Genomic DNA, 16,887 nt, shown 5'->3' with positions numbered 1-16,887 from the left:
CATTCTAAAACATAGGAAAATGTTAAAATGGTTATTGGAAACTTTTATTATGCTCAATTAGACGTTTTAGAAATTTAGAGTGAACATCATGTTTCTACATTATTTTTTCATTATTTTTTCATACAGCACATCATAATGTGTAAGACTGCACTCTATTATCATACACCACTTGCACTTAAACAGGCAAACATTAAAACTTACCATATGTGATTATGACAACGACATCTCTCAGACTCTTTTTTGATTCAAGAGCCCAAATACTTCCCTCTACGTTGGTTTGTGTCACAGATTTTCCATTCATCGTTTGGAGAATTTACAAAGTAATCGATTATGGTTAAAATGATCCCAAAAATTATTTAATTTAGGATGTTATTTTAATGATGTGTGAAAGCTCAAGCTGTGAACAAAAACAGACACAAAAGAAAATGTAAGTAGCACTTTTTTATTTTCAAGGAGAAAAACATAGAACACCTCTGAATTCACAGTAAGACCAAAGTAACAGAAGTCCCCTACGAAGAGTAGTATAAATACGACTTGGGCCAAAAAAACATGATAAACATTCACAATTTATCCAAACAATAGGTTGCTGTAAACAGGTTTACCATGGGAAGACTGTCCATATTTTAGAGTTAAAATAAGTCTATTGTGGGATAAAACATTATTAAGTCTCACCAGGTTGAATGGTGACATAAATGATCCGGAAAGAACCGACTTCTTATCAATGCTATGCCGCTGTTTTTGGAACAATTGCTCCGTTTGCAGGTGAGGTTGGAGGAGAGGGGCTTTTGAGTCGTAATAGCTCCCCTGGTGCCACCAAGGCGACGATGTTCTCCTTCTTGGACAACCAGAAAGCCGGGTAAATAGGCTCAAGGAACTCTGCCTTGTACTTATGTATGAGCGTCATGGCGTCATCGACACCGTAGAAAGCCAGGAGGCCTCTTGAGTAGTCCACGTAAACCCCGATACGAGTAAACTTCTCCACATTGAGAGGGGTTTCCACGTCGCTGTGCCAGGCGGAGAAGGTGCGTCCGTTCCACTGTAGACACCAGGAGAAGTTGTTTCCCGTGATGCAGCTGTTGCTCTCGTTGCCCTTGCGGTCGATGCTCTTGTAGGTCAAACCCAAGTGCGTGCCCTCGCCGCTGATGTCCACCTCAAAGTAGTGCCGGCCCAGATAGAAGCTCTCCGTCGCCAGAACTTGGCGCCAGTTCTCGAACCTATCAGGTACGTCAGGGTAAGGGTGCTGCCAGGGTGTGGTGTTCGTCACCTTCCTGTTTTCTTCCGTCAGCCGCAGGAACTTGTGGGCGGTCTCCGCGTCAAAGCTCACGTTGGTGGAATCTGGGAGAGGATTGTATAAATGTTATATGTTGTAAGAGTTATGTAAGACTAGTCAGGAGTGTAAATACCACTGAGGTCCCAGAGGTCATACCCTATAAAGTGTTGCTTTTGTTTGTTTCCATTTTTATTTTCAGTCACAACTTTGGCTTGTGACTTTGTACAAAGAAACATGTCTTTGAGGCCCAAACAGGGAAGGGATTTCATATTCCAAAATATAAACATAACTGTGTGAATCATAACTTAGTTTTTCCTACATTTCTCTGCTATTAATCATCTCACGACCCTTTCACATTTATCTCGTGACCCTCCAGAGGGGCCTGACCCTAAGGTTGGGAACCACTGGACTAACTGTATACAAAGTAGTTGTTACTCCTTCTCTTAATAATGTCCTATTTTGCTGCAGAGCAAGAACCTATACTTTTGATAGGCTTGGCTGATAACACTATATATATATACTACTGTATTTAAACAACGTGTTACTTGTGATATAGTATTTATACATTGGTGTGCTTTTAAACATTGTTGTCTCGCTATTTTGTGCCTCTACTGTGACATGTTTACATGCTTTAATGTTTAAGGGAGTGTGTGGGAGAGAAACTCCCTCTGGAAGGAACTTTGGGATTTTAGCCTTTGCAGACCATTTACATGCACAAAAACCTATAACAAACTACAGGAAAGGGCTAACCCCCAACAAATATAATGTGTCCCCTTTAAACGCGAGTCATTCCAATGTTCTCGAAAATGTAATTCCGATCAAATTCAACGTGTTGCTTTTCTTAAATGGATTTAAGGGTAGCAGGATGTTAGGGAATGGGGACTCATTATCTCATATTTTCTAAATTCCTCACTCCAACAATGACTGCAGTTTCTCAGCCAGATGGCTCATATTCAATTACCGAAAAGACTTACACTTGAGGAAGTCGGTGTGTGTCACTGGATCCGGTATAGTCATGTTCTGTTTCGCTGCAACAATTTCATGAACTGTTGTCTTGATTCCCATTTTGTCTGCAATTAGAGAAAGTTCATTTCAGTTAGAACATAACTCAAGTTAGATTTATTAGCTTTGTCATCAGCTGGCACAAGAACGCATCACAGGGAAACTAGTATGAGCTGTCTGTCGGCTCTGTAAGTGACACACATAAATAGGTGTGCCTCGAAGCCCACAGGTGGTTGGAAAGCATATTTGTGCGATAACGCTATGACACACAGGCTGAAAATTCTTTACATGTGTGAACACGTCCTGACAGCGAAACAACTATCAGTACATTTATAATTAAGTCAAGGTTTTTGAGTTTCCCTACTGGTATCTTTTCTTCAAGTTTCTCCTACCGTTCTTGCAGGTCTCTTTCACTTTCTCTATGTATGAAGACACCAGCATGGCACACAGCTCGTGCGTGGACTCAACGATGACGCTGCTGAAGGAGGTCAGACGGTCCATCAGGCCGATGGAGACCCCAGGCAGAGAGTTATCAGTGGCCTCTTTCTTCCACTCCGAATACTCCTGTAAGACAAACACAGCAACATTCAGGTATAAGAAGATTTTAGCCTTTGGTTTCACTTTGTCCTTGTCTTGGCTTTGTTCCTTACCTGTAAGAAGTCCACATCATTTTTGTTCTTGGAGAGCTTCTCCACCTGCACCTGCGTCTTCTTCAGCTCCGTGCACCTCTGCTCCAGGTGGACCCGGATGCCGTCGGCCTGCCTCAGCGCCTGCTTCTCGTCGGCCTCCAGGATCTCCGTCACCTCCCGCTTCGCCCTCTCCATCACGGCCTGCAGCTCCTCGAACTGGGTCTCGATCACCGCCTTCACCTCTGTCACTGAACTCTGTGGGACAGTCAAGTCAAGTTAATTGATTTTATACTGAAACTCTGAAATGAGAGCAAACTACTTTTGTACATTTTTCTGTTATACTCTTTTTGTCCTGTATATAACTTATAATGTCTGTAACTCAACTAGATCTTTTCTATTTATCAGTTCTGACTTAAAGAGGACAATGTGCTTATTTTCAGGTCCATATTTTTATTGTGTGCCTCTAGTGGGACATGTCTCCATGCTTTAATGTTCAAAAAGCTCTTTATTTTTCCCATACTGCCTGTGCTACAGCACCTCTTTTCACCCTCTGTCTGAAACCAGAGCCCAGTCTGCTCTGATTGTGTGGCTGGCCGGCTCTGTTGTGATTGGTCAAAACCGCTTAGAGATGTCCCGCCCCTTAGCCTATCATGTACAATGTAGTTGTGAGGTCACTTTATTATGGAAGTAAACAAAGGAGTCCGATGGAGGCGTATCAGGCCTTTGCAGACCATGTACATGCACAAAAACCTATATAGCACTACAGGAAAGGGAAAACCCCCAAAAAGCATAATAGGGCCTCTTTAATTAAAGGTCCCATGTCATGGCCATTTCTACTGATCATAATTCCATTGTTGAGGTATACTAGAATAGATTTATATTGTGCAATTTTCCAAACTCACATTGGTTTCTCATACAGCATCTCTGTATAGTACAGTATGTATAACCCCAAACGCGGTGCACCTACAGTGTAAGCGCGCCACAGTTTTGCTGCTGCGAGAGTGTGTGTGTGTGAGGAGCTCCACGGATTGGTCCATTTGGACCAATGGGTCCATTTGGGTATGGTCACGTCACTGTACCCAGGAAGAAAAAGAGAAATCTCCAACGAGGCGTTCTGGGGCAGCATTGACAGGTCTTTTCTGTGTTAGAGTTTTACTCACTACAGGGTGTACTTTGAGGGTTTGTGACTCTGCAAACCGTTTACATGCATAGAAACCTTCATAACACGGGACGGGTAATAACCGGAAAAGCATGACATGGGACCTTTAACATTCTGTTTGTCTTGAGCCCAAATATTACTATTCTGTAATATAATTGTTTTTATTTATATTACTCACATTTCCTCACACTTCAACACAGTAGCAAATACTGTGTACAGTATGCCTCTTACATCCAAAGATCTAAACAGTAACTATAGAGGTCACATTGTGTGGACTGAGGATCATTTACATTCCCAGAGAGGGAGTGATGCATATCTACCGCTCAACAGGTAACAGGTAGGGAGTGCATGAAGTCACATGATAATCTTACATAACATGCTCAGTGAGGAAATGACATTGACGTTCCCTCCCACACCTCAGGGCAACTTCTCCTCTTGGGGCGGCTCTAACACCTCAGGGCTTACACGGGTGGCTTCTCAAGCCAAATATAACTGCTGAGTAATGAAGTATTGTGACATCCATGTGTCACACACACAGTGAGTCCGTTTCACATTACTCAGACGGTGTGTTTGTTTACCTCGATAGTCACTGTGTTGAGTTGGAGTTTGTTGATGGCGTTCTCTGCTGCGGACACGGTCTTCCCCATCTCCGTCTGCTTGTCCCTCAGTTCCTTCTGTGAACACGAGGAGAAGAAAGAATTCAGCATTTAGAGTCTTCACAGTAACCACAAACCATGCTGTCATGCTGAAAATATGTCAGATCCTGGCAGACGCAAACTGAATGTATTGATGTAATGATGTAAACATCGTATTCTGCACTGTGACATTCGTAGCTTTCAAAGCGTGGCCTTGTTTTATGATTCAAGTCTGAATTCCTCGGCAGGTCCAGACATCTCTGGAGCTGAAGCTGGTGAAAGAATTATTTCCAACCTTTCTGTCTAAAGGTTAGACCCTGAGGGGGAATCTACAAATCCCTTACTTGAGACGTAGTAATAGAGCATCAAGTCTATGTCTTTTCTAACTTACATTTTTTAAATGATTATAGACATCTGCTCCCCTACAGCTAAAACGTATTGTCTGAGGAATTTCATTTGGAGAGAGGTTCCAGACAGGGACTACTTCCTCTCTCAGTTCTGCTAGATTTGTTGTTAAGTGTGACATATGTAGGGCCAACAAGGACTAAAAAGACAACAGGAAATGCAAGTGCAGTGGTGAAAAACAGAAACATGTTAATACAGTTAAAGGTAGGTAAGAATGGAGAAACCAGCTCGAGTGCGCTAGAATTTGAAAGTCCACAACCGGAAAAAATCTGCCCCTTCCTTACAGAGCCCCTCCTCCAACACACACAAACGCGCACATGACCAATGAGGACACGAGATAAGTTTGTGCACAGATGGAAGGCTGACAGGCAGGTAGGCCATCCAATTATCTGCCGCGGGCCGGGGCAGATAACTGGACTTGCTTTTTACAGCGCCACGGCTTCCACAGATGAAATATTTGTATATATTTATTGTCAAAGTATTTAATGTATTCATTGCTATCGGGATGTTAAGAGCATTCCATGGAATATAACAAAAAGTGTTTCTGAAGTGAATTACCTACCCCACCTTTAATACAACTTTTATCAATTTATTTGCAGTTGATATTCTGATATTTAACCAATTTGGAAAAATAAATACCATAACTGACAGTATATCAACATTTTTGCTGTAATGTTTTTTGGATCTTGCTTGTATTTTGTGAAGAACTTTGTATCTATATATGTATGTCTATGAGATTAAAAACATGGCTTTGACATTCTATTCATCCATGTTAGATTAATTGATTCACCAAACTCAGGCCAAAGCATAAGCAAAGTTTCTGAACCACAATGAAGCTATTACTGTTACTGTCTTACTTCCTTTCCCAAAAAACACCAAGGAATGCTTAATTGTTGGTTAACTGGATAGGAAATACTGTCACAATTTGAGCAACAAACCGTTATTTGACCTACAGCGAAAGGAAACTTGTTTTAATCTAGACTCAGATGACAGATTCTAGAGGTCAATTATGATAACAAAAAACTCTAAATTCTTCAAATATTGCATATTAATCTTGACTAAAAACAGATGCTAACCGTTGACTCCAATGTGACGCTAACACACATGCTAACACACAAGATGCATCCACTGGTGTCTGGTTTCTCCCCCTGAAAACATTGCGGGAGTAGACAAGCGAAACGGAAGAGTGAGACATGTCATGAGTTCTATTAAAGGAAGAGTGTGAAAATGTGGAACATGACCCGAACAGGAAGTCATGTCACTCACACTATTGTCTTCAGGTTGTCATGTGGAAATACATATTTTTTGAAAGGGAAATGATTGAGTGCTTAAAACATGCAACTTGATGTCCTCTATTAGAATCTATTTGACTTCTTCTTTTCTATGTATAGACAGCGGAGGATTCTTTATGCAGCTCACAAACTTAACCTGTTAAGCCCCAAGCCTGTTTTTCAGGTTTCAGGCTCGAAAATGACATGCCCAAAACAAATGACTACAACTTAACTTCTAAAAGGGTTATATGAATAATTTCTTTTATCAAAGCAAGGTTACATCTGTGAGTTGGATGTAGAAGTGTCAGAATCAATATAGATTTTTCTCAGTCAGAGTAAATTCAGATGGAACATAGCAAAAAAAGGTAAATTCTTACCTCCGCCTAAAGAAAAAACATTACTTATAGTGAAAACCACCTTTGAATGATGGGATAGTAGACTAAAAGCTTTAGGAATCCAAACTATAACATATAATAAGTACCCTGTATCGAGATTGAAGCAAACAAGTTAAATTTGACCTTTTTAGAGAGGTTTAGCAAAAATAAGTTCCAGGCGGAATAAGCTTTCGGCACATTTGGGTACATCTGGTTCCATCAGTGCCATTTTACCTTTTTCAGGTACCAGACTATAAAAATGGTGTATTACATTGAATTATCACCATAGGTATTCATTCCATCATTTTTTTTCATTTGTGAAAAAAAAAAAGACTCGCCGACGGGGTCTTTGGGGCTTAACAGGTTAAAGTGTGTGAGAAGCATCCATGGTATTTGAACCGTCATTCTCAAACAGCTCCAGTGAGCCACCCATCACTGTTTGATGTACAGCTCTGATGAAGCACTTTGAGGTTGAGCAACAACACACACTGCAAATAACAGGTGTAAGCTAGAAGCTACAGCTCCCTGCAGGAATCTGGACTACAGTTGTTTAACCTGAGGGTCATGAGCTGTCAGAAAAAGAGACTGATGACTCTGGAACTTTGTTTCTGCGTCAGAGGGGCTAAATAGAATTTCCAGAGAACCAAATGATGTTGTTAATCACACAAAGCGAGCCTAGAATATGATGACCTTTACAGTGGATATTAAGTGAGAATTACTGTCCTAATTAGGTTTAAAGAGATTATAGATATCATTATTGGACATGTGAGAACAACTGTGGTGTATTTTGAGGATACATTCCCATCTACACTGGTGCTCATCAAATCCTCTCAATTAGACACATACCTCTTTTCTATTACATGAAAGCAGGACTTGGGATATCATTGAAAAGTAATTACACTTTTGGTTGATTTTATGGCTCAATAAAACATATTTTAGCCCTCATGTGTCTGCTCAAACTGTAATGGACTCAGCCTTTGCCACACAGTGAAAAATCGATAACAAATAAAAGCATTCATCGAGGTTTAAGATAACAAAACCGCACTCTAGACATGCTGTAATATGAGAATACGTTGTTTTGTTCAAATCTGCTGCACCCAACAAGGATTATAATCACCCATATATACAATGTCAACATTTTGTAAGGGAAGTCTTCAAATTCCCTGTTTAATACGAACAATGCTGAATATAGTCTGGATTGTTGGGTTAAAACAAGCAATATATATTGAATATATGATGACAGACAGAGAAAAGCAACCTGCAGCCAGTGAATATTTGAGAAATTGCTTGATAAGATAAGATAAGATCTTTAATTTGTCATTGTACAAGTACAACAAAATTACAATATGAACTCAAGGTGCCAACACGCAACAACAAGACAATATGAAAACAACAAGACAATATAAAAACAAGAAATGGAACTTAAATAGACATGATAGGGAATATGTACATAAATAAATAATACATTAAATTGCACAATTCCCCTCATATTGCACGGAAGACATGATTATTGCACGGAAGACATGATAACTTAAATATTAGCAGCGTTAAGTGCACATATGGCCCTGGTGATTTATGAACATTATGTACAAAATTAGAATTTTCCCTGATTTCTCTTTTTCTTTTGTCAAGTCAAAAACTGGACTCCTTGATCATTTGAGGTAACACAAATATTTCATAAGGAGAATTTCTGAATATAAATGAATTTATGACCTGTGATGAGTTTTTTTAAAGTTAGTTTATCAACTAATTACTCAAAAATATAGTTGTATCATACAAGGGACTTATTTCTTGATATATAGTATTGAGGAGTTCTAATTAAATACAAAAAAAGATTATTTTTGATAAAAGTATCACTCGCCTCTATCCGACTGCGAGCCTCCACCACAGGGATGGTGTTGTGGCCCTTGTGCTCCTCCGTCACACAGTCCTGACACACGCAGCAGGAGTCGGCGCAGCAGAACAGCTCCAGGGGCCACTTGTGGCTCTCGCAGGTCCGCCTCTCGATGTCCCTGAGCGGCTCCACCAGCCGGTGGTTCTGAAACTTGGGGTTCTCCAGGTGGGGCCGGAGGTGGGCCTCGCAGTAGGACACCAGGCAGGTGAGGCAGGACTTGAGGGCCCTGCAGGGGCTCTCGATACAGGAGTCACACACCACATCGTCGGGGCCCAGAGGTTCCTCCTTCACCTCCTCTTCTTTCACCTCTTCTTTCTCTCCATTTGTCTGTGGTGGCCCCTCTTTCTTCTCCTCCTCAGGCTTTTTAGGGTCTTCAGACTCCTTCAGGTCTTCTTGGATTTTGATCTCCCCCGTTGTTTTAGGGTCTTGCTCCTCTTTGCTCTTGATCTCCGGAGTTTCAGCCTCTGTTCCGTTCTGTTTGGGTTCAGGTTTAGGCTTGTCTGAGCTCTGCAGACACTTGGGACATCCTTTGTTTTTGTCCCCCAAACAGGAGCCACAAACAGAGTGAGGGCAGGCTGCTGTCAGTGCACCTGAGCAGACAGCACACTGCTGCTGGGAGACTGGAGCTGCTACAGCTGCTGTGTCTGCCATGTCTTCAGAGTCTCTGTCTGTCAGCCTTCTCTCTTCTGCTCTCTGGAGAGAACTGGCTCGGCCACTCTGTCAGCCGGCAGTTCCTGGATCAGTCTGAAGAGCCTGAAAGGCCACACCTAGAGGATGTGAGCGGGAGTCAAAACCCATAGTTTCAGTCTAAAAGCTCTCCGCCCCTACACATGCAACCAGTGATACAGCCAGAGACACACACACACACACACACACACACACACACACACACACACACACACACACACACACACACACACACACACACACACACACACACACACACACACACACACACACACACACACACACACACACACACACACGCCCTCCCCTTCCCCGAGGAAAAAGAAGCCACAGGGTGGAGCCCACACTGTAAATGAGGAACAGAGGTGTAGAGTTGCATTCCCCCACATGCATTGTGGTTGAACATGAAGCGAAACACACAAATCTCTTATCTTACCCTTACTGTTGTTTGTTTGTTCATGATGTATCATCGTGATTAGACTGAGCAGATCACTGCTGCAGCCTTTTGTCTGCCAGCCTGCTTCCTCTCTAACACCATGGGAGCATTTCTGTGCTCCAAAGTTCAAGTGGAAGTGAGAATGCAAATAGTGAGTGAATCAGCGGATCAGAGAGCAAACATCAGGGCAGCTGCTGCCATCCAGTGACCAGCCCGTCACAAGTGAGTTATTTGCTGAAGTGGGGATTTGGAAATGTGGAAACATGTGATTAATCACATGTGTGCTCAGCCAACCAGAGACAAGTCTTTTTTTCATTTTCTCTTTTTGCAAAGGTCTACAAAATATTTATATATTAAAGGGGACCTATCATGCAAAATGCACTTTTGTACGTCTTTTATACATGAATATGTGTCCCCGGTGTTCCAGGGAACTCACCAAGTGTCAGAAAACACAACCCTCTCTATTTTCCTCCATACCCAAATCTCTAAAAAAGGGGCTGCAACGGATCTGATAAAAACTGATCCAGATTTGAACACTGTCCTGACGTCAGGACGGTGGCGCTACGGCTATTGGGCCAACTCCACCAATCAGGAGGAGACCGCCACGGCCATTGCCGTTCGAAAACGCTGGAGACGCTGTAGTACATATGCCAGGCCTGTAGATGGTGCTGTTCTCATAGAATATGCCCTTGCAAAAACAGAGCTAAAAAATTGAGCAAAATGAGGCATGGCTAAAATGCATGATCTGTTTGGTATTTTGAAAAAAAAAAAGTATAAATATGCCTTATATAGGTATGGTCCTACACTATATTATTCAAATATATAGCATGATAGGTCCACTTTAAGGAAATTCACACATGAAACTAACAAAAGTTCCCAATAGTGGTAACTCAAAAAGAATGTAACTGGAGCAAGAAAGACAGTCTGCTTCTAAGGATACACATTCAAGAAAAATATATAAGAAGGGACATTTAGAAACATGTTGAAGTGTAAAACAAACATGTGTGGGAAATACCCTTGTCTAAATGTACCATCATTTATTCAACATCCACTTTTCCTTTTTTTATCCAACTTTTTTTCACATTTCTTTTATAATTATTATCTAATGCACCTTTTTTTTATATACATTTTCCTGTTGTCTTTATTTAAAGTGAACATAGAAATAATTACAGATCGGAAACTAATATGAACTTATTTTTTTCCCTCATACGTGTATGATAATTGACCCTTTAAAAATAATCGGTTCATTTTAAGTAAACATTTTTAAATATCTTTTAATGTCTTAAATACTTTTCCCTTTTGTTCAACTGCATTTTTTTACTTGGAATACCCAAAAAGAAGAAACCCTGTTTTTGGAACCTGAGGAAGACAACAAAAAAGGAAAAAAGGCTGCGGGAACATCCTGAATGTATCTTAGAAAAAGTACGTAAAGAAAAGTTATGTTCTTAAAATATACTTATTGTTTAAAAGAACATGGGTGTTTCTCAATGTCGAGGACGCTTCCTTGGTAGGACATGTCTTCTACAAAAAAATCGCTCCGTGCGCAAAGCATTGTGGGGAATTTAAGACCGCGGAGGATACACATGTGCAGCCTCGAAATTTCCCACAACCAAGGACGCCGGCCTCGGTAGAATTCCAAGGATCCTGGACATTGGAACAGTCCTTCGGCGGGATTCTATGACGTAGCATCCTTGAAATAGTGGCTCTGGAGGAGCCTTCCTCGACATTGAGAAACACCCCATGATTATCAATCAATGACAGATTTGTTTTAAAGTCCATAAAATTGACAAGAGAGTGAATATTATACTTACATTTTGCATCTCCTAATCAATCAGAGAGGTGGGGACTCGAGTCACATGACTTGACTCGAGTCGGACTCGAGTCGCATATTTTTGGACTTGAGACTTGCTTGACTAACATTGATAAAAGACTTGACTTGACTTTGACTTGGTATTCATGACTTGAGACTTGACTTAAGCTTGAGACAGATGACTTGAAAGGACTTGACTTTTTAAAATTAAATATTTGCGTTTGTTTTTGTATTGAGATATTACATTTAGTTTTTTCGAAACGTGATTGGGTGATTATAGCGCCGTGCGCGCAAACCTGGCAACCCACTAGACGGCAGGAGTGTCAGTTAACATGGCAGCGGCTAGCGTTACTCCAAAAATAGTCAAGTTTGGATTCAAGGATTATGTTGTCGATGGCGCTAATAAGAAGAGAACAGCGGTATGCAGGGTCTGCAGCATAAAGATCAGTGACACGACCACCACAACATCCAACTTCATTCGTCACTACAAAAAAACCCACAGAGAAAGGTGCGTGAATGTGTTGTGTTAGCTAGAAAGCTAACGTTAAAGTGGACCTATCATGCTATATTATAATAATATAGTGTAGGACCATACCTATATAAGGCATATTTATACTTGTTTTTTTTCAAAATACCAAACAGATCATGCATTTTAGCCATGCCTCATTTCGCTCAATTAGCACTTTTTTACCCCTGTTTTCGCAAGGGCTGATTCTGTGAGAATAGCACCACCTACAGGCCTGGCATATGTACTACAGCGTCTCCAGCGCTTTCGAACGCCAATGGCCGTGGCTGTCTCCTCCTGATTGGTGGAGTTGGCCCAATAGCTGTAGCGCCACTGTCCTGACGTCAGGAAAGTGTTCAAATCTCGATCAGTTTTTATCAGATCCGTTGCAGCCCCTTTTTTAGAGATTTGGGTATGGAGGAAAATAGAGAGGGTTGTGTTTTCTGACACTTGTGGCGCGTTTCCACTACAGCGCGGAGCACGGTTTAAGAGGGCTGTGACGTCAGCGGCCCGTTTTTGGTTGCGTTTCCACTTGGCCTAGTACCGGCTAGCGGGTCCTAATTCACAGTTTTTCTGGCCTCATAAAATCGTGGTTCTAGGGCCAGGGACAACCAGGCCGAGTGTGTGACGTCAACACTCTCGACTGCTGATTGGTCGGAGAGAATCGTCACAATCGGCGCGCGACATAATCCCTAGCGTCGCATATATATATAGCGAAGCTTGCAGCATTTTTGTTAACAGAGGAGCTACAACAATGGCAAAGAAAAGCACGCCATGGTCGGTCGAGGAAGTGACGACGTTCCTCCATTATATTGCAGATGATAAGGTCCAGCGGGAGCTCGACGGGACAACTCGCAATATCAAAGTCTTTCAGGAGGTCTCTACACAGACACTGGACTCTGCAACGGCGTTACTGGAGTACGTTTTTGCTAACGCTCTGTTATTTGCTTGAAAGCTTTGTGTCCCTATCTGTTCTAAAGCTCACTTCTAACAAATAAGTCTATTTTATCCTTACATTTATGTTTGACAACCCATGCTTTTATGGAGCCCCGAAGGCTAGCTAGCTAGCTAAGGCAGATAGCATTAGCTAGAGCTATTGTTTGCTAACACCATATATGCCATTGTTTACGTTCAGTTTGTCTTTTCTATAGTTGTTGTTGCTATTTATAGTATTGTGCTGCAGTAGTTTGTGGAATTTACAAGTCATGTTTCTGTTCTAGATGATTACATTGGGACTAGCGAGGAGGAACAGTTCCGAACAACGTCTTCTGCATCGACATCCTCCACATCAACAGCACAAACTGGTGCAATGCCATGCCTTTTTTATGCTGCTGCAAGAAAACACTTCCCAAATTGTGTTAAATAAAGTACTTCTTTGACTTATCTTATTGCTTGTTGATAAATAATTGCACCCAACAGCGATCACACAGAAAGATGGCATCATCTAGGCGTCCCTCTGCAGTCAGAAATATCATAAACACCATCATCGTCCACAAAGCACTGTACAGGGGTTTATGGATTTAAGAGAATACTTATCACAGTGAAACCTTTATCATCTGTTGCAATTAAAGCAAATAAGAGAATAAATACTTGGTTAAATAATACATTTTAAGTCTTTAGCAGGACAACTCTGCATACTGTTTGAAATTGAGTTTGCTAGCTTGAGGTCCTCTAAAACATAACATTACATATTTTGTAATGGTATTAAGAATACATGATAAATAAATACATGTCGTAAAAATTACTCAATTGTAATACCCTCGTTGTGCTAGACTCAAACACATTGCTTATATATTTAAAAGAGAAGAGAACAAAAGAAAACACCTATACAAAGAGAGCGGTGCACAGCGCTTAATATTTACTTGCACTATATTTCTGTTTATCTGGGTTATTGTGTTGCACTGTTGGAGGAGCCTGTGACCTAAGATTTTCATTGTCATAACTACACTGTAGCTATGTTCGTATGACAAAATAAAAAACCTTGAACCTTGAGGCTGTGTCTTTCAGACAAACCATCATAATCATATTATTTTATGCTGTGGATACTTTAGCCTCCATCCATGTTAACAATTTTTTACACTTGCATTTATGAATATAGTTCTGCTGTGTTTTACACTTTTGTATTTATGTTTATAGTTTGCTTTGATATTTGCTTAATTTATTAGATTATTATTATTATGGGGCAGTAAGTACTGGTGCTTGAAATTCAAATATTTACTAAATAGTCAGTTCTGATAACATTTTTTTGGTTTAAATAATTTGACAAACACATGTATGTGAAAAAGAAAAGATTTATTTATGTTCAATACAATACAATGAATATTTAGGTATTGCATTATACATTCTAGGTATTCAGGTAGCGCATCAGACCCTCTCGTATGTCCCTGCCCTCCTCTGCACCTTGTGCCACTGCTACCCCTGGTAGACGTAGGTTTCCTCAGACATCCTGAAGTTCTCCACCCACTGAATGTGTGTGAAAGATGGAACAATCACATTCCACCACTCGGTAGCTCGGTCGAGCATCCAAACACACAACACAGTCTCACGGCATTTCGTGTTATAGTCACGAAATTAATCTATTGATTCGTGTTCACCAACACGATTTCGCCATTCTTTTCGTGTCACACAGAACGATTTTAAAAGCAATGTAAAGAATAACAAATTAGAAGGAAAAAGACATTTAAAAAAATACAGATTTAAGTATTCTGACACAGAACGATTTTAGAAGCAATGTATTTATATTGGTAGTATGTTTCGTGCCTTCACCAAATAATAACAAATTAGAAGGAAAAAAAGATGACATAAAATACAGATGTCAGTATTCTGAGGCTCTGAGCCCCATTTCTTTTCCTCACTGACGGCAAAAAAACTCAGACATTATACAATTTAAAATAAAAGGGATAGGGTTAGGCTTAGGGTAAGATATTGAGTAAGAACATGTTTTTATGAACCACACAGCTTCTGGTCTTCCAAGACCCGACCGGACAAAAAGACGTGTTGCAGGCACGAAACATACTACCAATAGAAATACATTGCATTTAAAATCGTTCTGTGTGACACGAAAAAAAAGGTGAAAATCGTGTTGGTGAACACGAATCAATAAATTAAATTAATTTTGTGACTAATAACACGAAATGCCGTGAGACTGGGTTGAAACACATGGTCTAAGGCGGCGACGTAACTTCTGAAATACACGCAACTTCTGAAATACACAAACAAAAGCATACATATTTTAATACGTAAAAGTGGTAGCTACAATTAATTAAATACTTGAAATACTTTGGTCGTATAGGGAGCGTGAGCCTAAACACATTGCTAGTTAGCGAACGCTAGCTTACCAAGTAGCATTGTAGTTAGTAGTAGTGATTCGAGTCGTCCTGTAGTCTCTGCGGCGTAGGACTGCCCGAACTCTCGCGTCAGCTTCTTCTATACCTCGTCTTGCTATAAGTCGCCTCTTTCGAAACAACTCTTGCCTATTTCTTGTGATAATAAACCACACAGCAAGAAACAAGCAAACGATCGCTTCCACATCTCCACATCCTCCATTGTTGTGTGTTGTGTCGCATTGAAGATGACGTCACGGCAGTTTTAAGCAGCGTCGCTCCGCCTACACTGCGTTACTATAGATACTACCCCAGTTCCTAAACTGTAATGGAAACGCGCCATAAAGTGAGCTGGTCCTAACGAGGCCAAGCGCGGCCAAGCGAGGCCGTGTAGTGGAAACGCGCCATTGGTGAGTTCCCTGGAACACCGGGGACACATATTCATGTATAAAAGACGTACAAAAGTGCATTTTGCATGATAGGTCCCCTTTAAGTTTAAGCTACGTTAGACTTGGTTTCAAATCGATTAAGTATTGCAAAGAGAAGACAAAACGGTAAATGAACACTAGAACCTCCAAGGGATTCATTTGTACTAACCACCCTGATACTGACGGGCTGTCAGGAGAGGGAGAGAGAGAGAGGAAAAGAGATGCCTCGTTTATTTCCCCTGTGTTATTATCAGAAGTTACTGTAAACTTTTGAATAATGTAGTTCATCTACTTTTAGTAGTTTGTTTAAATGTTTTAATTATGTTGTTTTTGTTTGTAGAAGTGCATCATTCCTTGATTTATTGTAAAATGAATCTGAACTTTTTGATCTGTTATGATGATAAACTGAAGCCATTTCTAAATTAACCCAATTAAGTGAGTTTTAAATCGTCCTACTTAGTTTATAAGGAAATTATGAAGAGGAACAAATTAAATGATTTGAAAATGATATCTATGTAGGTGCTGATGCTGTTAGCGGTTCTAGTGTTAACAGACATTTAAATTAAATGTGTAATGGCAAATGCCATATATCATTTTCTTACCTGGAATTCTGCCTTTTTGAACAGACTTTTTGATTGAGTCCTAGCTATATTGTCTGCAGTTCTAGGGTTAATATGAATCTAATATGATTGTCATCGGTCTAAATTAGATTTCAAATGATTAACTGTGTATGTAATGAAGATCATAGTGTGGGTTGAATCCATTTTCATAACCACTGTCTTTTAACTGATTTAAATGCGGAAACTGGGCTTATTCATCAGAATTTCGTATGACTTGACTTGACCTGAGCAATGACTTGACTTGACTTGCTTGACCTGAGCAATGACTTGACTTGACTTGCTTGACTCTCACCACAGTGACTTGGGACTTGCTTGATACTTGTAGGTCAAGACTTAATTAATAAAAAAGATTTTTTTTTAAATGTATTATTATTAGAAACACACTGAAGCACCTCTGTGTGCATGTGTATTGTAACTGGAGCTGAGGAAACAGCAAATG

The 16,887-nt window shown here is 40.5% G+C and overlaps 1 protein-coding gene across 2 annotated transcripts; it reads right to left on the bottom strand.

The window, feature by feature from the left end:
• Positions 1-422: 422 nt before the first annotated feature.
• trim16 (tripartite motif containing 16) lies at positions 423-9,842 on the bottom strand. 2 transcript variants are annotated; one of them, XM_034119981.1, is made up of 7 exons: positions 9,763-9,842; positions 8,607-9,406; positions 4,639-4,734; positions 2,923-3,156; positions 2,665-2,836; positions 2,245-2,340; positions 423-1,335 (listed from the first exon to the last, which is right to left on the bottom strand). In XM_034119981.1, exons 2-7 carry the CDS (start codon positions 9,288-9,290, stop codon positions 725-727), a joined length of 1,893 nt encoding a protein of 630 aa, XP_033975872.1. In that variant the 5' UTR covers positions 9,291-9,406; positions 9,763-9,842; the 3' UTR covers positions 423-724. The 2 variants fall into 2 exon arrangements, with proteins under 2 accessions (XP_033975872.1, XP_033975871.1); XM_034119980.1 differs by lacking the exon at positions 9,763-9,842 and having other exon boundaries at positions 8,607-9,510.
• Positions 9,843-16,887: the final 7,045 nt, after the last annotated feature.

This window comes from Trematomus bernacchii, unplaced genomic scaffold (assembly GCF_902827165.1).
Source record: "Trematomus bernacchii unplaced genomic scaffold, fTreBer1.1, whole genome shotgun sequence".
In the NCBI taxonomy this organism is placed as follows: Eukaryota; Metazoa; Chordata; class Actinopteri; order Perciformes; family Nototheniidae; genus Trematomus; species Trematomus bernacchii.
The sequence above is the reverse complement of the archived record's forward strand: the minus strand, read 5'-3'. Positions and strand labels throughout refer to the sequence as shown.